The sequence below is a fragment of the Poecilia reticulata genome, chromosome 10 (assembly GCF_904066995.2).
Source record: "Poecilia reticulata chromosome 10, P_reticulata-male-v2, whole genome shotgun sequence".
NCBI lineage: Eukaryota > Metazoa > Chordata > Actinopteri > Cyprinodontiformes > Poeciliidae > Poecilia > Poecilia reticulata.
In genome coordinates this window covers 16,997,458-17,022,688 of record NC_088839.1, presented here as the reverse complement: position 1 = coordinate 17,022,688, position 25,231 = coordinate 16,997,458, and the positions used below count along the sequence as shown (strand labels likewise).

General features: G+C 39.6%; 1 protein-coding gene across 36 annotated transcripts in view; it reads right to left on the bottom strand.

Annotated features, from left to right (window-relative positions):
* Positions 1-286: 286 nt before the first annotated feature.
* Positions 287-25,231, bottom strand: part of LOC103471329 (protocadherin alpha-C2-like) — a 195,427-nt gene continuing 170,482 nt past the window's right edge. For 35 of the 36 annotated variants that reach the window (XM_081611432.1, XM_081611427.1, XM_081611433.1 and 32 more), the window contains exons 2-4: positions 13,040-13,104; positions 10,523-10,608; positions 287-3,429 (exon numbers count right to left, since the gene is read on the bottom strand). In XM_081611432.1, the coding sequence (XP_081467558.1) occupies positions 3,116-3,429; positions 10,523-10,608; positions 13,040-13,104 (465 nt within the window). In that variant the 3' untranslated portion in view covers positions 287-3,115. Of the gene's footprint in view, positions 3,430-10,522; positions 10,609-13,039; positions 13,105-15,949; positions 19,010-25,231 lie in introns of those variants that run through there. The other variant, XM_008420247.3, reaches the window with a different exon arrangement.

Below are 25,231 nucleotides of genomic sequence, written 5' to 3'. Positions count from 1 at the left end.
TGATAGAAGAGTGCAGCCCGAAGACAGTTTTGACAGTTTGTCAGCCTCGCTCGTCAAAAATAATATGAACTCTTTCTCTGTTCAACTCAACCATTTCTTTCCTCCATTAGACCTAAATAGAAAAACAAAAGCATTCCTTCTAAAAGACTGTCTAATATTTCATTATGTTTTTCAGAATGATATTCCTATAAACTACACTTGGAGAAACCACAAAACTATAAGACACACACACAGCAGGACAAAACATTATTATACATAAACGTCCCCAAAGCAACGAATCCGAATGTACGCTTAAGAAAGAAAATTTTATTTGTGATTTTTAAACCAAACACATTACCACTGTATCCATTTAGGTAAAATAAAAAGTCTGAAAAAATAAATGAAATAAATGAAATTCACTACTTTTCACTGTTACAGTTGATGAGAAGGTGTACAAAAAAAGATTTCACAACATATCTCTGCTGGTCCATTCAGGACAGCACACTGCCACCATAGTTCACCACCATACATTGGGAGAGAATGACAGCATGAACACTCACTAAACACAAGAATATACTAACATATAGTCTTTTTTTCTTCACAGGGTTTTTTTCTTCCATTTTTTTATAATGGGAGTGAAAGGGAAGTGATAGCTCTTCATAGAATCATACATATTTCAGTTACAATAATACAGAGTTAAATCGTCATGTCAAAGTCAGAGACAGAGTGATTTTTTATATTTTTTTTTGCTTTTTTAAGCTTTTTTTTTTTTTTTTCTTTTGCTTTGCTTTGCTTGTCTTGAAACGCAAAACCACTGTTGGGGAAAAAGAGAGAAAATGAACTTGCAAGTTGAAAGGTATCACACTATATCATTTACAAATACCTAAAGAAGGTTAGTGGATGCCGTAAAACATCTGTAGAGTGTGAACATTGTGGTACATGGATGCTTGGGAGCGACAGCAGTACATACAGATATTTCCTGTGCGATTAATGAAGAAAAAGAAAAAAAAATAATAATAATACAAAAGAATAAAATCAGAGCAATCTATCTATCTATATATATATTTCTCTATATAGTGTTTGTTTCCGTAGAGCAGTACATGCAGCAGCCACTTAATGGAGTGACGTCATACTGAGCCGCAAAAACTTTTGGGACGTGGCAACAAGTTACAGGCAACGGGAGGGTAACCAACAGAAGCAGGTCATGAGGCACATCAGTGCCCCTTTTTCAAAAACTGTCAGCGAGAAGGTTGGTGGGATAAAGCTCAAGGAACAAATCCCTGTGTGCCCAATATTTTTCAAGTTTCAATAGCTACTGTTCAATCTATGAGAAGTCTACGGTACATTTACAGCGTACATAGAAGCTAGTATGTGACTTAATGTTCCTAAACAATCAAGTTGGTGATTTTTTATTTCCCTTAATCGCTTCTTATTTTACCACATTTCTTTACAGTCGCTGTAATCGGCCCTATCCCACCATACCTCCTCGTGTGATTATCTACAAACAGGAAATGAACCACATACCGTAGTATACACAAGTTAAAAAGCACTGAACCATTTTGCACTTCAGAAGCACCTGACACGGGTTCAGGGTGCAAAGCCCTGTTTGGTTCTCCCTGGGCCTCGTCCGCATTACTCCATGCTGTTCTCAGCACACCACAATGTTCAGAGCAGGCCGTCAGAGCAAGGGGTCGAGTGGGTGACTGAGGACAACAGTGAGGTGGGCGCATAAAGCATAAAGCAGTTAAAGCTATGAAGAAAAACAAACACGGGTATTATTGAATCTCTTTAAAGAACAAAAAAAAAAAAGACATTTCACACATTTTACATGAGAAGCAGTCGACATGATGGGCAATGAGCAAAATGAAAAAAGAAAGCGATTTTCAGTAAAATTTGGTTTTTTTGTGGCAGCTGGGAACAAATACAAGCAGGTGATCATCTGTAAACTCAAGGTGTCAGGTAAGGATTGGTTGCTACCAAACATTCAAAGCAGAAAGCATTTAGCTGTTGCTGCAAAAAGGAGGAGAAAAAGTGATATCAAAATTTCTCCAAATACTCTGTAAGGTATCTTCAGAGTCCACCATAAAAAGCCACCTCAGCTGCACTCAACCCTCTGTTGATGCTCGGGAAAATGTGAGACATCTCCCCATTTTCTCTCCACATCTTCCAGTGGTCTCTGTCCTCCTCAGTTGGGACTCTTGCAGAAGATAAAGCTCTTTGTGTGCTCTCCAAGCAAAGATAGAGCTGTTGCAAATGGTTCTTCTTCCATCCTGAGAGAGTTGATGTACGTCTGCACTCTCAGACGTGAGCGAGCAGGGCAAAGAACTTGCAGTGTCCAGTTTTCAGCCAGTCTGTTCTCTCATATTTTTCTCTCACTCGTTCTTCCCAGGCCTCAGGTGCTTCCTGTGTCAATTGTCTCATGGGTAATAAGTTGCCGTTTGCACATTTGGATGTGTTAGTGTGCGCGCGCGTGTGGTTTCATTGAGATTTAAGGGAACACTGTTGGTAGTTACCAGTGAATCTGCAGCAGTGCCAGTTTAGCCTTTAGTTTCAGTGACTCTTGTTTGTGCTATTTACAAGTAGAGTGTCCAGCTCCAGACTGCATGCATCTGTGTCAATCTTTTCACATTTTCCTCTTTTTTTTTTTCCTTGGCTGGCACAGCTTTATGTTGTTTTTGTTCAATGTACTGGTCTCTTCGATTAGAGAATTCTTTACACATTGTCGTTGGGGGGGGATAAGACAGAGGTGCCAACGTGCCCAGTGGGTTAAAGGAGAAAAGAAGAACAACACAAGCACAAGAATTGTACTTCCATTTTCCAAAAAAGATAATAAAAGCAGACTCGGGGTGCATAGGCACATTGGGGCATGGAGAGGAAGAAACAATCATTTTCTTTATTTTTTTAATCATTAATTGTATAAAGGCAAGACAAGTAATTTACATCAGTATTTAACTGAAGATAAACTTTATCTTGGTAAGGCCAGAATCATAACAGAAAAAAAGCTTTGAAACTTTATCAGCAATAATGAATAATGGTAAAAAATATTCTCTTTTCACCCAGTGAACTTTGGTTGGTACCTCTGTTTTAACAGCACCCTTTTCTTCTTAGCCATTTTATGCATTTTCTGCTCTCCGTTTTACTCGTCGCCGTCATCCTTGCCTTTATCCTTCTTGTCTTTCTTCTCCTTTTCCTTCTTCTTCTTCTTCTTTTTCTTGGCCTCCTCCTTTTTCCCAAAGGTGATGAAGTCGCTCTTGTCGTCCTCTCCTCCCTGGTTCTGTCTGATGGAAATTATGGCTGGGGAGCCAGGAATGATGAATGCTTCTGGAGGAACCTCTCCGGGCTTCAGGTGCTGTGGGGGCGCTCCGGGACCACCAGGGCCGTAGCGAAAGTGCCAGCTGTTGCTGTCTACGCCGGCGCCCATAGGTGGGGAAACCTCTCCTCCTTCACCATCTAAAAGAGAAACACAGAGAGATTAAAGATTAGTTTCGAATCTCTAACAAAATCAAAGACTTGACATACGTAAATTCTTCCAACTTTTATGACTGAATGAGATGTTTGATTGCAAGTCCCTCTATTTATGTTGCTTTACAAATTCAGCACAGCCTCGTGCTATTTTAAATAAGTAACCAGCTTCTCATGTCACTACATTTTTTATTTCTTCCTTGTGCTGAACACAAGTTAAATCTTGCTGCTTTGCCACATATGCAATGTAAGGTCATCATTTAATCATATGCTATGAGTGAAATGAAAGTCAAAGGAGGAAAAGGCATGACACATTCATAAAATTAAAGTCAATACAACTCTAATTAAAAATCACTGATTTTCACAGTCTACTGTTTGAGGAGGGAGAAGATTAAATGAATGGATGACAGATTCACAAGAGTCAAAAGCTGCTATTCCAATCAACTGAATTACATTACCTTTAAGCTTTTAATAGTTTGAATTGTTTTTTGTCAGGATGAACTAAAAATAAACAAAAGTTGAGTGGATGTTCAAGTTTGATTTATTTTTATATCCCTTAGCAAGAAAATCACACACAATGGGAAAGAAAAAAACATTTAGGACTGTTAAATACTGTAGACTTTCAGCATGCCTACGGTCAGGGACATTTAAGAAGCTTAATGTTAGCCTGCTTTATCCGTTCACAAACCAGTTTTGGTTTACGTTGTTCTGTTGGATCTCATAAAAGTTCAAGAATTTTCAGTTTGTGTCATTCCATCAGTCCATCTTTTGCATTGCAAAAAAAAAAAAACAAGCAAGACACCCTGTGCTCAACGTGTCACAGATGCAGACATGAATAACAAACAGAATCTTTTAAACTATTTGTTAGAATTGTGATGATGTTCTGGGTTTGTGCAGTTCATCAAATTTCTCCTTGTTGGTAAATGAAAGACTCAAAGAAATACTTTAACTCTCCGTATTTCTGTCTTGGTTATTCTTCTTAGCAAACAAATTTTGCCTATAATTTATCTTGTTAAATTATTTTTTCAAAAAAAAAAAAAAAACTGCATTATACTTCTGGTGAATCCATCATGTTTATTTATATACTTAGCTGATGGGTCACAGGAATAATATGTCTTATCTCTTCAAGTAAATACCTAAAAAACCCTCACAAAACCTAAACATGGACGTATAAAAACAAAAACTGAAAAGACTAAAGTGAACAAAGAGGTACTGTATAATTTTTAGTCATATAAGAGTCTTATCAGTATTTAGAGTGAAAATATCATAACCAAAACTCAGTGTGCTTCAGCATAGAGTGTTAGGAAACAACATGCAGCCATTTTGCTTTACTCCGCAAAGCAATGACCTACTTGCCACCGTTTCCTCACATACACTCTTTGCTTCTCTGATTCCTTTCCTGAGCTGTTACCAAAGGGGAGATTAACTGAGGACAGATCCAGCCAAGCTGAAAAAAAAAATCATGTCTGGTAAAAGACAACCGGCCTCCTGCACTGCTCAGAGTACACAAGCAACTGAATTTTATTTTTCCTTTATCCTTACCCACAGAACATAATACAAAGATTTGCTATACAAGTGAAACAAACATTTAAAATATGCATTTTGTTTTAAGAACTGGAGATACACTTTGTGCATTGATTTGATCAAACACAGAACAGAACAGAAAAACCAGATTCTTAACTTTTATATACTGAGACAAGTTCCAATTTAACTCCCTCACTAGGCATATTCTCAAATTGAAAAATAAATAAATAAATAAAAGCAAAGACCAAACAGATCAAGCCCAAAAGGAATAAATGAGAGGACCTAATAATAAAATACTGGTGAGTTGTTTCTCTAAAGCGTCCATTTTGTTGGTTCTAAAATAATACCTGTCCAACTCAAAGTGAAAACTTGATGAGACAGTGGTGCCTGTGTGCAACCTCGCACTAATAAACTTAATTACACCCCAGAGAGTGATGAGTCACGATGGAAGCAGACAGATGGAGGCAGACCAGAGTAACACTGCATTGTTTAATTCTCATTTAAATAAATAAGAAAAAATCTGATGACATTCTGAATATAGTGCTATGTATTGTTGTTTATGTGCATAATTTTATCAACAAGCATAAAAGATTGCCTTCCTTTTAGGTTTATTAAATTTATTTCTAGCTTTCCCGATGGTAATAAAATCCCCTCGTCCAGCAATGTTCCAAAGCAAAGCACCTTCCTTTTTCTTGGACTGTGAGAACTTGTGCGGAACCCCTCCCTTTCCTGCTACCTCTTATTTTCCCTGACCTTTTATCTAATCTGGCGTGAAAAAACATTGTAAACCAACACCCGTCCCTCTGAGTAATTGATGCGACTCTTAATTATATATATCAGCGTTAGTGATAACGTTAATATGATCTTGTATTAAACTGCTTGCCCGTCAGCCACAACCATCAAGTACATTAGAGACACTGACAGTAACGCATTTCATAGTTGTAAGGGTTACTTCTCTCTGTACATATGCTGTCTGAACATTTTAACCCCTGCTGCCTAAAGAGCTGTAAAGCCCCACTGCATTACAGCCTGTGATGTTTTCTGCATGTTCACCCTCTTAAGATTTTACTTCTGAAGTCATCAGTCCAGCTTTTTCTTGTGTCAATGTCCCTTTATTCTCTTTGTGCCTCCAGTGGGTTTTCACAGCCACTCAAATCACCCAAGCTCCATTTTGCCACATCTACTTTATTCATCCGCTTGTCTTGCCCTACCATCAGCCAGTTGGACAGTTGCACAAAGGAGTGCAGCGCAGTGTTACATAACGTCCTAAGGAGGAGGAGGGAGAAGAGGAAGAGGGGCCATGAGGAGCATAGATGCAGATAAAAATGGTGATGCCTAACACAAAACTAAAGCATAGCAGAGAAGAGGGAAAAAAATAAGATCTCTGGGATGCGATTCTTCACATATCAATCCTGCAGAGAGACCACACCTATTTTTAGAGGGTATATTATAACCTGCTGTGCAGTGCATGAGTATATTCAAAGAACAAAAATATGGTGTTGCTATCATCTCGATTACATGTTGTTGCATTTTACTTTATGGCACAGTGTCTGTGTGAATTAACACATATTATCAAATCTGAACATAAAAACTTTTTTTTAAAAAAGATGTGGCTGGTGGCAAAAAATCTTCATGATAGTGTCTGGTGCTAAGGCTAAACGTGTGTGTAGAATATTAGGTGTGTTCCGGGTTAGGTTTCTTGTTAGTTTCATCGTAATGACATTATATTGCCCAGATAGCCCATATAGCAGATGGTTGATGCAAACTTTAAAAGTATAGATACTGCTCTGAAATTGTGCATCTCCATGCAGGTTTGAAAGTGTGTGTGTCTGTGTACATCTCAACATTGTTGCAGCGACAAAAACATAGCGTGAAAAAAAGGATTTATACCTTAGTGACATGAAGGAGGTGAGAACTGGCAAGAAATTTAAAGGCGATGGCAGCAGAGAACGGAACAAAGCTAGCAGAGCAAACAGAACACAACACAGCTAAAAATAGGAAGCAGATGGGCTGAAAGAATTCAAAAGTAGTGAAATATCCCAGATTGTTTTTCTTCTCTGCCTCCTGCCTCACCTTTCTGAATGAGCCAAAAGGTTTCCACGTTATATCGACAACGGCTGACAGAATACTGCAGCCCAGAAGTATCCACAATTAAATTAAAATGTACTCCTCCTTTATATTCACAAAGTATCCATGATGAGTTTAAATGTAAAAAAATACTGCAAAAATGGATAGTCCATAAATTTAATGGCTCAGATAGTTCAAGCCTCTCAAAGTACACAATGCAGCATGATTTTTGTCTCAGTTTCTGCTCGTCATTTGGACAGTTTCTGCCGTCAACACCAATGAAAACCTCCTGTCTCTGCACCAGTGGTTATGGTGAATGTGTCGCTGGTTGTGTGTGTGTATGTGTGTGTAATGCTCCAGGACGATACGGGAAACAGTGAACCTGCATCCATATCTGCAGTACACCACCACCACCCCAGTTAAAATAGGTCACTCTACTTCTACTAACTCCTCTTCCTCTTTCAACAACTTTCACCTCAAATTAAAGTGGCAAATTTATTTTTAAAGACCACTCTAGCTTGTTTATCTCTCTACTCTTTCTCGTCCATTTGCTCATTCGGTCTCGTCTTTTGTGTTGTGCTCGTTTATCATGCCTCACGTATCCCCGTCTTTGAGATCTTCTTTTGCACCGTGCCATATGTTTGCACCCCATCTTATGCACACCCACCACTATTTCCTCCCACTCCTGTCAATATCAGGGGCCATGAATGGTTGCCTCGGAAACAATGTCTTCATGTGAAGCAGTAGGACATCGGTAGGAGCCATGGTGACAGTGCTTATGCTGATGGAGAATAATGCTCAAAGCTTTCTCTCACTCCCTCTCACCACTGTCTGGTCTAACCACACTCCCCTAGCAACAGCAGCCTCATTCAGCTTCCCCTCTTTATTGCCGCCTGTGTCTCAGTCAATCAGTGTGATTTAGTCACTGTCACTCCTTCTCAAACCCTCCATTACTTATTCAATATTGCTTAAAGTGTTCTTTATTTTAAATCATTTGCCTTGCAAGTCATCCGTTTAACCCCCCACCCCACTCTTCCTTGTCTCTTCCAATCTCGCAATGGAAGTTTTTCTATTTTTATTTCAGTTCGACACAAAAACCCACACGTCAGTTTGTTTCAGCAGCAGATTTGTGAATTGGAGGGACAGACAAGGTGATGACACACAAAGAGTGATGAGCAGATAGGAAGGGCAACTTGAACACAAGCCCAGCCCTGGTTTCCCTAATGTGGCTGTGTTAATCTGGGCGTGGGCTCTGTGCACCATCTGTCACAACAGGAGCAGCACAAAGCAGGCAGACAAAACACTTGGACTCGCAGGCGGTCAAATATAGGGACATGCACATGAAACACAAGGCACTGAGTGCAGATTCAAAATCAGAAGAGTGAAAAACATGGGCGTTGTCGGCTGCCTAAGTCTCACGGTGAAGAGACGCCACCCTGCCAGTACTGCACCCATCCTGAAACAACGGCTTCAAAGAAATAAAAACCTTAAAGAGAAGAGACTACCTGGTAAACAGTGGGATTTAGCTATAAATAGCAGTGTAACTGTGGAGGTTCAGACTAACTCAACACATCCACTTTCCAGATATGATGAAATAGAACCGATATGAACTTCAGTAGATAAGTCGTTCTTTTGATCATCAGAAGAGCAGAGTTAGAATTTTGTATTTCTTATTACTATCACTACGAACCCTAGAGCCTTGTTGGTAGCATCCTAAAATTTGATATTAAAGGTAATGTAACCTTCAGTTATTTCTATTCATAGCACTGCCAACAATGAGATAAAGAGGGGGCAGGCAGCCCTTGGGTTAAAACGGGGTTACTGCGTGCGCAGGATGTCGTCTCTAACTGCGACAGCCAGATGAGACCACCTTAAGTCCGTGCAAGCTGATCTCATAGCCACTGATCTGCCCTAAGGACGTCACTGCTGTCTGTTGTGTCCTCTCCCTCTTTCTTCCTCGTCTGTGTTTTTGCTCTCCATTTTGTGCCTCACGTTTTTGAAGTGCCTGCAAGCTGTAAGTTCTCGGGTAAGGCAAGAAATCGATGGCACAGCAGAGGAGGCTGTTTGTACGCAAGTGTGGATGGGAGGAGACGATCGCTAGCTTGGGCGACATGTCTGCGTACATAGTTCACAGCCTCCTATCTAAAATGGAGATCATGTTGGGCCAGCTTCTCAATTATGTCCAATAATCTCCCAATCAAAACCTAATGTTGGCATCCTGATCCAGTATAACTGTACAAATTTCAGATTTTCTTTTTTTGTCATTTGCATTGTTTTCATTTTTTCTCAAACACTAATCCTTTTTATTATTATTTAAGTCTGTGTGTTCTCTGAACAGCTTCAGAACATCTTAACCTTGAGGAAGCATATCTGTTAAACTCCACTGGAAAGTCGGAAAAGCATTCTTCCCAAACACTGACTATTTGTTTGTTTTAAGTACAGCTATAAGTACTAAAAACCTGTTGAGATCGATCAATAATCCCAGTAGACTTTGTGGGTACGGATAGGGTGTGGTAATGATCCTTTTTTTTTCTTTTGGATGGGCCAAGTTAAAACGTTCATGTATGAAACATTTCTCTCTTGACAAATATTTTCTTTTCTAGTTGACCCTCTCTTTTGTTAGTTACAGGGAATTATTCATGATGTGGTTCCAAAATTGTTCCTAGCAGTATTTTAAAAATACTATTTTGTCTGTAGTAAGCCCCTTTCTAGCCAAATAAAAATATTATATCTTTATCTGAACGTAAATGAAAATATTTTTTGTTTTTGAGAGCAAATTCTAAAAATGTATAAATTTTTTCTGGAAACAACCAATCGTTAAGATGGAGAGCAGATGCTTTAGGTTCTGTCTGTGCAATAATCAGTCCTGCCAATGCAAATTTTATATAAACTAATTGGAGAAAAAAAAAAACTTTTCAAAAATTGAAATGACTTCTTGAGTCTCTAAATCTTTGATTTCCTGTATGTGGGTGTGTGTAGAACTTGAGGAAGAGAAGAGGCTAACATTAAATGGAGATGGAATTTAATTATGTTATTATTCTGCTGAAGTGTTTGTCCTCTGTGGCTCACTTATTATACAAACATTTTGCTGACAATCCCATCAACTGTTCTCAGGTATTTTTCTTTCTATGTTTTGTCACTAATCCTGCAACAGAAAGCAGGTACAGCAATGAGGAGAAAGGACAGTACATGTCCTGCAGGAGTGAGGCAAGGCAAGGGCAAGTCGAGGGAATCTCAAATGCAGTATCATAGTTATTTAATTATTATGTTTAGTTTACTGAGTTATTGGATAATCTGCAGTTATGAATAAATAATTATCTTAGACCGTTGATATGAGGTTTTTGGACTCATCAAACTAAAAAAATATTTAAATTAATCAGTGCTGTCAACATGAAAGACTAGAGTAGGTGTTGTATTCTTTTAAACAGTTCACTAAACAGTTCTTCAGTGACTTACACTCTAAGGTGAAAATAGTTTCACAGATTCTTACCAGCAGCACTCGATGCAGTGGGCCAGTTCTGTACCAGGACTCCCTGAGCTCCCTGCATGACTGCAGACTCTTCCATGTGGACTGAACTAAAAGACAAACGGCACATTGACATGTTAAAACTTAAGAGGTATTGCAATACATAAACTATGCTTTATGCTTCTCAAAATTAAAGGGCATCAATAAATAGACAGCTATGCCAAATGTAAGACTGAATTATGCAAACAAAACTTTGCAAATACAAAGCTTTCTCAGTAACTAAATAAATAAATAATACGTGCTGATGAAATTGTAAAGTCTTGATGACACTTTTTCTTTAACTCTGGGGATTATGGGTGCAGATGGTCATTTTTACACCCAGTCTGAGTAATTCTGCACCCTCCTTCTACTGAACACGCACTGAGGCAGTCATAAAAAAGAGGGTTGCTGCAAACTGAAGCTACCTTTATCTTGACAATAATCATAAGGTTTGGCTCAGATAATAAGAGTTTTAGATACTATTGTTTCCTGCTATTTCACCTGATCACTATAATAAAAAAAAATGTCTAGATATACATTGCTGGGTTATTAATGTAAAATGTATATGGTGCATAGTAATTTTCCAATGATGAAGGCTGCACTTTTATAACAAACTCCTGATTACATTAGGTGCAGCAAAATATATCAGACAGACAGACAGACAGACAGACAGACAGACAGACAGACAGACAGACAGACAGACAGACAGACAGACAGACAGACAGACAGACAGACAGACAGACAGACAGACAGACAGATAGATAGATAGATAGATAGATAGATAGATAGATAGATAGATAGATAGATAGATAGATAGATAGATAGATAGATAGATAGATAGATAGATAGATAGATAGATAGATAGATAGATAGATAGATAGATAGATAGATAGATCTCAAAGCAAAAGGGGCTGAATATTTGCACACCATGTTTTTCAGATTTATGTGTTTCCAAAGTAAAATTAAAAACAAGGATAACTTTCTCCCCCTTCACAAATATTCACTGTACTTGGTTGATTACAAAAATACATTGATGTTTGTGGTGATAACATAACTAAATGTGAGAAAGTTTCTGGTCAGATTTTCAGACTGCACCACACTGAGTAAATGTTTTACATGTATGTGCTTTAAGCACATGATAAACACTACAAATTTGTTTGCACCCAACTGCTACAATGCATTTTAAATACTTGCATGTGCTTCACTTATTACATCAGAGTGAGAAAGAAGTTTATTATCTAGGGTATCTTTAAGATATCCATAAATAAATGAATATATTTAAAATGATTGATTTAACTATTGAGTTTTGATATTAACATTGTTTGTAATTATGGTGCCATGATGTCAGAATGACCCTTCATTTGGTTTCCAGAGTTATAGGTGATATTTCCACCCAACATGTCCTTCATGCATCACTGATCATCTCTCTGTTTGCTCTTCCCTCCTGTCACTCCTCCGTCTGTGTAAGGAAACATATAGTCTGACGTTTCAAAGTGAATTTATATGTGATGTTTAAGGAATACATTTAAGCTTATGTAATTTTAAATAAATAAATGAATCTATGATTAGTTCTTACAGAAAACGAGATCATTTTAGATATTTTTTTTACTAATATTGCCTGTTTTTCAGAAACAGAAATCTTCATAAATATTTAAATGTAGCTCTTTTATATTCTAAATGGCAAAAGCAAAGCCCCACATTTTCTCGTAAAGTAGTCACCATAGCGGAACAAGAGTTACAATACAGATATTTAAAGAAATAAAAAAATGGATTCACATCACACAGTAAATAAACATGCTTTGCCTGCAACCACATGAGACATTTAGGTAGATCTGGCTACACTGTTTTGAAGACATTTAATTATTTTGCCTTTTAGGTGCAAAAATTGGAACTGGCATGCCATTTTACATTCTTTTTTAAGTGAAAGATTCAGGTTCAGTGTTCAGAAATTATCAAGATGTAAGAAAATAAAACACATATTAAATGATTTGCACATTTATGCCATCAGAAACAAACCACAACACCCTGCCAAAAATTGGCAGTGGTCTTATTATTTTAAATTAAATACTTGGTTTTAGTAGGATGTTTAAGTCAGGTCAAGACTCTGTTTTCACACTTTTGCTTATGAACAAATTCCTGAGATTATTTATAAAAAGAGATTTGTCACCATAAAATTATCATTTGTGGTTTTTTTTGTTTTTTTGTTGGTTTTTTTGCTGTAGGATGAAACAACTCATCTATAGTACTGAAAATGAACTTTTCATAATCTGGATATGATATTAGTAAAACAATTTTTGAAGATTATTTTCAAGATGATTTAACTGCATGTTATATAACAGAGACTCTGTGGTCACTTACTATAGGTGAAAATGCATTTTTTTTAATCAAGGTCCAAATTAAATAGCAGTGTTTTTACATCAATTATGAAATTAGACTGGGTCTATAATGAAAGGGGTAAATGTGAAACACTTAGAAGAAAGAAACAGAAAATATGATGCTTACCTCTGCATTACACCACCTGCTCTCAGGGAGGCCGAGTATCTCCAGTCCGAATTAGGTGCCTTGGGCTGCAGAGAGAGAATGGAAGGAATTGAGTCTTAAGTACAGGCAAAAGCCAATACCATCTCATTAATAAGTCATGGTGAGAACTGCTGATGAATGTGCGCCACACACACACAATCAAGTAGTGGCAGCTTTCTTCAGCCTTTGAAAAGAAAAATGAGTAATGAGCAGAATACTGTAATCTTGCTGGTGCACACATCTCCTCCCATTATCACATTGCCTCCCTTCTTCCATCTGTGACATTGAAAGAAAAAAAATGACTTTGAAAGATTTTACTTCAGCACTCAATCCAACCAGGTGTTCGGTCACAGGAAAATAAAAATGAAATATATTTATCCAGTATGCTTCCTTTCAACATGGCAGAGCCCTTAAAACAGCAATACTACAAATGTTTCCTGAAAATCATTTTGTTAGGCCAATAGAAATACACAAACACAGAAATCTGGATTAAAATGTATGAAATGCAAACTTATTTGACATTAATATGTATTCATATTTGTTTATTAATGCATCGTTTATCCAGACTACTCTTTCTTTTCTTTGATTATTCTGCTGCATATTCCTCACCCCATTTACTCTGCTATTAGCTTTCACATCTATGCTGAACAAAACCTTAAATTTCACTCTCACAAAGTGCGCCAGAAAATGTAGTAAATGTCACCATGGAAACTATACAGAACCATGACTATCTCTTACTTCCTGCCCACCATTCTCCTGTCATCTTAGTTTAGTGAAGGTCATAGGAAAAAGGAAGGTGAAGGGAGGGGGAACAGATTTTTGGCATCATAATCAGACAGTTCTATAAAGGACAGCCTGGGGGAAAAATGGTTTGAAACATTCTAAAATGACTCCCTTACATCCAAGAATTGTAAAAGAAAACTCTAACAAAAAAATGCTTAATCATGGTGAAACATTGTCCTTGAAGGGAAGCAAAAGAGTCTGTTAATCTAACCACATCACCAATATGAGATTGCATTTTCTCCCTTCTTAACCTTCAGAAAGACAAACTGACCTGAGGAAGGATGCCATATTTCCCCTGTTTGGCCATGCACTTCATAGGAGACCCATTTGCAATCTCATTTCCTTTCAAATTTGACAGATGTTCACTTTCTGCTACAGCCGCATTGACCCCCATGAGTCCGCAGTCCACATTCATCACACTCTGAATTCAATATTTGGTTTAATGAGAAAGGCCTGTTTTTCATCTCCTGTATTAATTCAAAGGAGCAGAAGGTTGACAGAGACACAAGACAGTGCAGGATGTCTAGATGCCAGAAACTGAAGGCAGTACGTGATTAGATGAAAACAGTCGCTGATCTTCAAGAAATCAGCGCAAGGATCAATGGTTTAGACGAGGGACCAAGATATTAGTGTCAGAATAGGCTGAATATTCACGCAGTCAGAAGAAACCTTTTGCATTTTGCTCCGATCACAGTAAGCAACAACAAACAACCAGTTCAAAACAGGACCAGATTGTCCACAAAACGGGACTAAACTGCTTTGTTTGCTCTTTTGTTGCACTGAAGTGGCCAAAGGGAGATTAGTCTGTTTGGCCGTATGGTGTTTATGGGGGTAAACAGAATAGCACGAACAATACAGCACAAACATCTGGAACATAAACATGTCTGCAGTTTACTGTACACCCAGGGGAAAACTGGAAAATTAACTCCTCACACAGCGAGTCCGAACTGGAATCACTACAAAAAAAAAAAAAAAAAGATCTGAGGGAAAATTAAATAAATCTAAATATTTAAATAGATTCACATGGGCCTTTGAGTATTCCTATCCTTGCACTGTCTTCTATGAATTGTGGGATGAAAAACTCTGGTTTTTGCAAGCCTTTTTCTTGCCATCTCTCCAATTCTTGCCTGTCTGAGTGAAAGTTCCTTCCATGGATACAGAGCTCACACCTCCGCTATCAGCACTGTGTCCAATCACCTTTTATCCCCCGCCTCATCGGCCTCTGAGCAGCCAATCCTCTCACAGAGCCAACAAAAAATATTGCTATTTAATTACACAGCAAGTGCAAACATGACTGGCATTTAATTAGGAACAGGTCAGCATACAGCAGCACAATAACCTTTATGCTTTCTTTATTGCTTTCACAGTATTTTTTCTTCTCCTCCATGTCTTCCTCCACTACTGATGGCTATATTATGCAGTGAGTATCAATGGTATGAATATTGTTTTATTATGCTGTGTTTAAAAAAAAAAAAATATATATATATATATATATATATATATATATATACAATGGAAAGCTTTGAGTCATCAATGCAATGTGCATACTGAAAAGTGCAATGAAACTCACACTATAATTTTTACTTTTTTCATCAGTTTCTCAAATATTTTGACTTTTCAATAGCAGAGAGGCAGGATGAGACAATTTGCTACTGTGAACTGGTTGAACTGGTAGCAACCATCGCTGCTCTATTTTCCACACTTCACAGTACCAGTTAAAAGATATTGCCCTTGAAATCACAATACATCACAAACACAAACTGTTACGTTGAGTTTTTTTCACACGTACTATGTTTCAACAGGTCTAGTTTCCAGCTTCCCAGAAAAACAACCAATCAATCCCTAAAAGCTGCCAGACATACATGACCTCAGATATAAGCTATCAAGAATCAGAACTAATTTATATGTTAACATATCTGGAATGAAGTTATGTGCCCTCTGCCAGTATGGCACAGTGTGGCACTAGGAATTAGTTTGAAAAATACAAGGAATAAAACAAATAAAACTTAAATAGAAGAAATTAACATTTAAAAAAAAAACTCCAGAATAAATGCAAAGTCATAGTGAAACACATCTAAAACAGCACAAAGATCACACCAGACAACACACCTGTATGGCAGTTGCATCTGGCATACTGAGGCGGCGCACAAATATCTGGCTCTGTCCGCTGTGGCTGGTGACATAGCCCGAGCCCCAGGTGCCACTGTGCGGCCTTCCCGTGTTGTAGAACATGAAAGTGTCACTTCCCGACGTGGCGGTCAAGCAGGTCTTATAACAGTACGTTTTGGTCAAAGACCCGTTTCCTCTCACTTCAATATAATGCGGCTCCACTTTCAGGTCACGGCGCAGCGCCACATTGATGTTTTGTTGCACTCCTGCAGCTCCTCCGCCACCACCTGCAGCCCTTGCTCCACCACCACCACCTGCTGAGGTGCCACCCTCCGGCACATTCTTCTGGGATACACAACACGGGGAGCAGGAACCAGTCTGGCTACAGTAGGCATGACATCGCACAATGGCAAGAACAAAGACAGTGACCAGAAATACAAAGGTTGTGGCACACAGGGCTATGATGAGGTAGAGAGTGACGGGTGAAAACATTAGCGGGCTGTCAGGCCTAACAATCTGTTTCGGATCAGGGGTAAACTTCGGAGGAAGGTCCATCACGTGCACATGGATAGTGGTGGTTGAGGAAAGTGGCGGTATACCGTGGTCTCGAACCAGGACAGTCAGAACAAAGGTAGTAGAGTTGTCTTCCATGACTCGCCTGGTGGTGCGGATCTCACCTGTGTACTCATGTACTTTAAAAAGGTTGAGGTCTTTGTTGGTCTGGTTCAGGGTGTAAAACAGCCAGGCATTCTGTCCTGCATCACCATCCCATGCGGTCACCTTGCTAACTAAGAGGCCGGCTTCGGCATTTTTCATTAGTGTTCCATTTGCAGGTGGAAAGACAATCCTAGGAGCATGATCATTCTGATCCATAATGTAAACGTATACTGTGGCCACACGGCTAAGGGGAGGCACACCGTTGTCTTGGGCTTTAATCTGAAAGTGAAACTCTCTAAGCTTTTCAAAGTCAAAGGCTCGCAGTGCATAGGCCTCACCTGTGTCAGGTTTGATGCTAACGTAGCTGGCCACAGGTATCCCATGGTTGTTGTCATTAAGGACGGTATACGTTATGCGTGCATTTTCTGCATCATCTGCATCCATGGCCTTAACAACACAAAGAGACGCCCCAGGAGCATTGTTCTCTGTAATATAGACAGTATATGATGTCTGCTCAAAACGAGGTGGGTTATCATTAACATCTGCAACATCTACCCTGAAGCTCATTTGAGATGATAGGGGTGGCGTCCCCTCATCCACAGCGTTGACTGTAACATTGTATGACGAGATGGTTTCCCTGTCCAGGAAAGCAGACGTGACCACAGTGTAGTGGTTTCTGAAGGATTTAATCTTAAAAGGCAAGTTGGGCATGATCTCCAGGGAGACCTGTTTGTTTTGTCCAGAATCGCCATCATTGACGCTAATCAAAGCCACCACTGTGTCTGCCCGTGCGTCCTCACGCACAGGGCTGGAAAGTGAAGACAGTACAATCTCAGGAATGTTATCATTGACATCCAACACTTCTACGACTACTTTACAGTGTGCTGCAACGGGAGCTGGGCCTTTGTCCATTGCTTGTATGTACATTTCATACGTTTTAGTCTCCTCATAATCTATATTATTTCTTACCCTAATCTCCCCAGTGTTTGTGTCCATAGAAAACACCTGTCTGACTCGTTCAGGTGTGTAGGTACTAAAAGAATAAAACACTTCTCCGTTTGAGCCCTCATCTGGGTCTGTTGCATTTAACTTAATCAAAAGTGTCCCATTTGGAGAGTTCTCAGGCACTTTAACTTTATACACTGAACTGTTAAACTTAGGCACATTGTCATTGGCATCAAGGATACGGACATTGATCTTGGCCGAGCCAGTTCGCTGTGGAGTGCCTCCATCTATTGCTGTCAGAATAAGTTGATGCGAGGGCATCTGCTCCCGGTCAAAGGGTCTTTTGAGAATTAACTCAATTTGATTGTTGTTGGAGGAGGGTTTAATGGAGTCCAAAGTGAGGTGGTCGCTTGGAATAAGTCGGTACTGTTTCACGGAGTTGGACCCCTCATCTGCATCCTGAGCTCCCTCGATGTGAAACCGCGACCCGGTGAGAGCAGACTCCGACACCTCAAGCTGGTACTCATCTCTAGGGAACTGAGGTTCGTTGTCGTTCACGTCCAATATCTCCACCTCCACGTTGTGCAATTCCAGCGGGTTCTCCAACACCACCTCCAGGTTACGTGAACAGGTGCCACTGAATTCACAAACTGTTTCCCGGTCGATTCGGTCACTCACCACCAGCTTTCCGGTTTTGTGGTTTATTGTGAAATATTTCCGCCCACTGTCCGACGTGATTTTGATGCGTCGAGTGGAAACTTTTTTCAGATCCAGACCCAAATCCCGGACAATGTCACCGACTGATGCCCCGTTCTCCAGCTCCTCTGGAATCGAGTATCGGATTTGTGCATTTATAAGGCCACTTAACGTGAGCGTCAACACACAGAAATAGCAAAATATACTCTCCATTACTCTGTAACAGCATCGTACCGACCCAGCCATCGCAGGCGGGCAGAATTTGCAGACGGTTTGGAGAAATTTTTCCGCCTTTTCAGCTTGCTGCGGGTCCCCACCCGCCTCATCAAAAACAGAGTCCGTGCATAACTCCGACAGTGCGGGGTAAACACCGTATCCTCCGTGATGCATGCATGAAGCAAAGATTTTCCACTGCGTCCATGTTTTCCTCGTCGGTCTGGTTAATGTTTTGAATTGCTCTATCTCTCCTGCAAGGTTATCTCCTTTCCTCACATATCGCTATTGGTCTCTCTCTCCCTCTCTGTCTTTCTCTCTCCCTCTCCTTATGTTTCTCTCTGCCTGGATGTGGCGGTGATGCTGTCGGTGGGCAAAGAGGGAGGGAGCGCCACTCGTTCAAATGGTACTGGCTGCATCTCAGCGTCTCCGTTCAAACAGCATATAACAAGCTAAATGTTAATTTTATTTTGTATTTTTTTTAGATATTCGCCTCAGTTCGTGTAAATAAGAAAGTAAATAGAACCGCAGTTGACACCCGCATTATGTAATTTATTTTTAAAGCAAAAATAAAGAACGTTTTTTTTTCTTTCTCTCTCCTCTTGTCAGCGCCACCGCCCTTTTTTGAGCCGAGGAAAACTGATTTATGTGCAGCCATCATCAGACTCCCTTGCTGAGGCAAATTAACAATCACTCAGGAGCAAGGCAAACGGAGCAACAAATCATTTTAAAAACAGGTAAAACAAAAAAAAAGGGAGGGAAAAAACAGGAACTTGAGGACCTTGTCAATGCAGTGTTAGTCTCTATGATGCCATCGTTATACAGCTCTAAATTTCTGTAAGAACAAGTCATAGCAAGTAATATTTTCCTAACAGAACCATCAAAATGTGTAATTAATTCATCTATTTTATTCTATCAGCAAGCAAAATCTCCGTTAAATAACATGCACTTTATATTTTTTACTCGTTTGTTTTCACATTCTAACAGAATGCAGAAAACTATCTGATAATTAACTAGTGAAATAAATGTTTGTGTCCTTAGTCACGTCACAGACAATATACTCCAGCTGTGACCCCCATTGCACATCTGGCATAAACACCACAACTGTCCTGAGAGACAACATTTAGACACATGCTGTTTGCTCACATGCTAAAGTCTGCAAACATACACTAATGTAAATGTAACAAATGTAATAAATAATTGCAATTCAGAGCTAATAAGCACCAAAACTAGAGGAGGGGATATTTTTAGCACCCTAACCATAATCAAGAGGAAGTTTAAAAAAAAAAGTAGGTATACTGGAGTAAATTTCACAACTTCTCATTAGAATCTGAAGCTAATAACACTTCACCTCCTGTAAACTAGTCTAATTTCAGCCTTTGAAATTTCAACCTCTTTGTGTTTATAATACATATTTACCTCATCCATAATGTATCAATGCAGTCCCAATAGGAGTGGGTTTTTTTAATTACAAAACACATTGCAAAATGTAAGAACCCAATTGGTAGACGTTTGTATTAAAATGTTTGTACTTTTAAAACTTGGTATTTACCTGTTCACTAAGTGAAATCACTAAGATAAAATTATTAACCATTGCCCTCAGACAATACTTTCCACACCTAGTATCGAGTGTAACTGAAAAATAGGAGAAAAAAATAGTTAGGCAACATTAACATACTTTAAGTCTGTTGCTGACATCAAAGTTTAGCTGCATTTAATGAAGTTCCTTAGTAAAGACGGTTACTTGTTTTGCATCTGTGATAGGTAATTAAAGGTTTGCATAGAATGTACCAAAGTTTAGGACTTTTTTTGCTCTACAGAAATGCCTTGTCCTTCTCTTTGTGAAACCATCAATCCTTTTGGTATGCCACAGCCACTGGGCTAAGATGAGAATCTATCCGCCCACATTATTCCTTTTCCATGGTGTTTTGCCACTCTCACCCACGCTAAATTTGCACACAGCGATGACAACGCTTGGCACCCAGAGACGGAGGGAACAGTGACTCACTTGGATGCAGCTAAAAGGATTGGCTGGTGACTTCTTTATCTTAAATGCCTTAAATTATGGGTGGCAAAATTCAAAATTTAAAGGAACCCAAATGTTTTATTGAACATTTTTATGTCATGCACAAGCTACATATTAAAATTAAAAAGTACATCTAGTCAGTGCCAAATCTCCACCCATGTGCAAAAGAATCAGGCTTGGTCGCTATAATTAATCATGATGACAACATATTTATCTAAAATTGAAAAAATTCAAAAAGTTGAAGTCTTAATAATATTTATCTGTATTTTTGATGTTGTAACCATTCACCTAAGGGGTAAGGGATTATCTTCCCCTTCTTTTTAATTGCAGAAGGATATTTTGGATAGCTCCACATGTAGATCTACAGTTATAGCTATGACATTTAGCAGATTTTCCCAGTGGGGTAGTTAAACCTCCATGTTTTGCTGCGATTAAAAAGAAGAAAAAAAAAAGAGGACCAGTGACATTTATTTGGCAAACAATAAACACAGATTTCTATTACACCTGACCTTTTCATGTGTCTCACTTTTCACCATTTCCAACTCTTTTCTAATTTATGCACATCACAGACTTCTGAACAGCTCCCCGGTGCCGGTGTCTGCGTCACAAGCATCCATCTGTCCCAGCATTAATTGCATGCCTCTCAGCTGTAGATTTCATTTTTTTCCACTCAAGGGTGCTGCGGATAATGCCATCAAAACCATTCTACGTCCAGACAGATGCCTGTCTCGGTTCAACAGATGCTAATTTTATAGAAGATAATTGGCTCATTTTGTCTCTCACTCACTCTCTTTTTTTAAATTGATCCTTTTCTTAATTATCAAAACTTTATGTGCCATTAGGAAAGGCACTTGTTGTCTACCGATATGCATGTCAGTGTATTATTGTGTGTGTGTGCATTTGTGGATGAGATTTATGTGGATGTGGATGTGCTTTAAATTGGTCTAAATAGAAATGATCAGAAAAATGTATAAATTATGCCCATTTCCCACTTGCTTTCCTTTGTGTCACTTTCCCAGATCTAGCTGCAGCACTGTGAGCCAGCTGCTGTGCCAGCTGAGGGGGAAACATCTTTAATGTCATTTGAATATTTTCAGACTGAGAAAGTGGATGAAATACAACCAAAAGCTTTGAAAAATAACTTTATGTGATAGATTAAAGCCAAGATTAAAGTTGAGGCTTCCTCCTTGTTCGCTGTATCTCCCCCAGTATGAAAGAACCCTAATTTCATCAATTATGTAGTATGCCCACTAGATTAATAACATTCTCTCCAACCTCATTAATACTGTAAGCAGACACTCTAAAAAACCATTTGTATTAGTTCCCCTAAGAGACTTTTCCATGGAATCCCCCCGTTTTAGTGAGTCAGACTACAAAACAAATCTGCAAAGAAACTGGTCATGAGTGGGCTATCATGAAGCTTCACTCATCACGTCATTCCCTCAGCCACCACATACAAACAGAAGCAGCCATGCACACATGAAGGGCATTTGTGCCTGTAGGTCTGGGTGCTCTCACACGACAGCATAGAATGGTATCTGAGGACAAAATCATTTTGTCTGAGTAAATGCAGAAAGATAGTTTACAGTTCTCGCTGTGAAAATTTAAATGCCAGGGAACCATCTTCTTCTGCCAAGAGTTCGATGAGCAGATGGGAACAGAGAAGTGAAGCATGCGCTTCCTTTTTTAGACTGTCTAAAAGAGAAGGGCAGAAATTGGTGGATTTCTTATTTTCTTGTCCCCTCATTGAAAAGCGCCGTCTCCGAGGTTTGAGTCTGATCCTGTTACAGTCAAAATCTAGTCTACAGGGCAAGTGGGACTGGAGTGGCGCTGTATAAAACCAAGTTGAGAACAAAAACGCATCAATAAAATTCTGAAATCTGCAGTACAGTTTAAATGACAACAGAGGAAGTAAATTCCCCAAAAGAGCCAAACAAAAATACTTGCTAAATAAATAGGTACAATGAATAGGATCAAGCCGAATAATGGAATAAATATTATAAAAATAGAAAGTCAAAATTGATAATTCACCCTAAAAGCTTTATTTTTGTTTTGCCAATGCTTTATTGCAATGGAATAACTGCAGCAGCAAAAAAACACATTGTCACAGGAAGTCTTAAATCCAGCTGTGTATCAGGAGGTATGAGTCAGTAAAAAAGAAAAGGTCAATGAAAACAGCTCTAAAAAGTTAATCCCTATGTCCGTCAGAGGGTGCAGCTTGAGGAAGAGGTGGGAGAGACGGTGAAATTGGTCCCTCTGTTGGAAGAAATCAGTAGTGCAAAGATTTAACACGTGATACTCTCCCTCTGCTCATCCACCCAGGCTTTTTTCATTAAGCCAAAGTACTAAGGCATAATCTCGTCTATGACAGTGTGTGTTTGAGAGCGAGAAAGGGAGGTGGTTGGAGGGAGGAGAATACGTCATTCTGCCCCGGCGGTCAAGTTCTTTATCTATTCTAGGGCAAGCGCCATACTGACAAAGCTGGATGAAAAAACAGGGCGATGTGTGGAGGTGAAAGCAAGGGGACGGGTAAACATAGAGTAAATAATAAAAAAGATCAAACTAAGTATTACAAAAACAAAAAGAATATGCTCATATGTTACTGAAAAAAACGGTTTAAGGACAGAGATGTGTTCTCACACCTTTTGAAGAATCGGCTCATTTAAAGCCTAATTATAACCACATTCAGTATGGCTTTTAAAACAAGCATGCACTGAAGAGGTTCAATAGGGATGTTTGTTCTGATCCCACATGTACCTTTCCTTCAAAAATAAAGGTCACGAGAACAAAAAGCTGCCTAAATCCCTCCCCAGTGGGAGCAAGCACTGGCTAAACAACTTCTTGCATGTCCTGATTCCGGCATGAATCAAACAAATCCTCGGTGCTGCACCAAAGAAAGCTATCAGGAAACGCAGGCAGGCTTTTGATACTTTCCTCTCAGGATGGCCTGGCTTTGTATCTCTGTTGGATTGGCTAGGATGGACCCCGTGGTGCAGAGCATGACAAAGATAATTTAATGAGAGCAAAAATATTCCAGTGCCAGTGAGAAAAAAGGCTTGGTGGAAGTAGGGGATGTATGATGAGTGCTTTTCTTTAATGTGTGACCGATTATAGGCTTGTAATTTTTTCACTCAGCTTTAGGGCATGCATTTGATGTGTTTTCTCTTTTTTTATCCATCTCATTCTTGCAAACCCTGGTTTTCCCACTATTTCATGCTCAAGGCTCAAATCTGTGCTGCTGTATTTGGGTCTTTCTGTGAAATCTTTTCCATTCTGGAATTGTACTAATCTCACTCTCTTCCCCCCTCGTTTGATTTGCTTTCTCCTGTTTACACACCAAATAAAGACAAAACAATCCTGCCAAGGTTGCTTCAAATCTGTACCATGCACCTCCTCTCCTTTCCTCTCTCTCCTTATTTATTCCTTACGCATCTCGTCGTAACCATGCGGCTTCCTTCCAGCTTGCATCCGTATGAAACATGCTGTGATGGAAGCGAGAGTGAGAGTGGGGGTGGGTGTACCAGCAGCAGCTCCCTGGAAACAGACTGGCTCATCATTACAGCCCAGAAACAGTCTCCATGACAACGTAACCTCACTCTCACACAAAGGACACACCCTTGTCAATGAGAAAAACAGGAAGTGGTCCATGAGATGTGCGCGTCAGAACGGCAGTTAAAGCCTCTGCTGCAGGAGACCAGTCCACACACTGCGAAGCTCTTAGCTGAGAGCTCCTGCAATCATAATGTACTGTAGAATAAATAATTTAATATATGTTGCAGCATCAAGGGAGGCAAAGTTAGAAGCTTTTTTTTTATCATATATACATTCTAGAGCTTTCGTGGTTTTGTTTTTAAATAGTGTGTGCAAGAGAGACACTGAATTGCATCCTTTATGTAAAAAAAAACAGACCATTCAGTAGATCATAGCTAGAATACTGCATGGATAAAAAAAAAAAGCCTCCCCCTCCTACTGCCCTTTAAAACACAGGTTCAGCTGTGATCGACATTGGGTTATGTCCGGCCCCGCCCAGCCGCAGAGCCGAACAGGAGGGAGAGCCGAGGCGAACTGAGCTGATACCTCGATCGGAACGGAAGCTCCCCACCACTTGCTACTGCAAAGGGTAGCGGAAAATTACCTGCCCCTCCCCCACTTTCTACCTCAGACAACAGAGAGCCGCAACGTACAGTGCACACGCTGAAGCGTTTACGCAGAGAGGCAGATCCAGACATTGTTTCGGGAGCCAATGGACTCGGAGCGTGCGTACAACCTACACTGCGTATCGACTGTATCGGACATAGAGCTGCGCAGCAAACACAAGTTCAGTCTGATGGCGCCTGTAGCCGCGCTGCCGTGCTTAAATCACTCGCTGACCCACTTAAGCGACGCTCATAACCTGATAGACGTGGCTCGCAAATATTCTGTCTGTGTGAGAGAGAGAGAGGACGGAGCTGGGTTTCACTCTTCTCCCCAGCCAAAGACGAAACAAAAATAAATGACTAGAGCTTTGACAGATGATTGCACGACTGTGTGTCCTGGACCACTCCCTGAAATGAGGTCATAGCGTCTGAGTGGGCCACAACATTATCAAACCATTGAGAGAAAGGAAATAAACTGAGCCGCCAAACCTCACTGGGATTACCTGAACCCAAACCACCGGAAAAACGCAGAATTATACATTCTATGGTGATGCATGTAAAAAATTAATACACGATCAGCTTCGGGACTAAAGCCCACTTGACTTGACA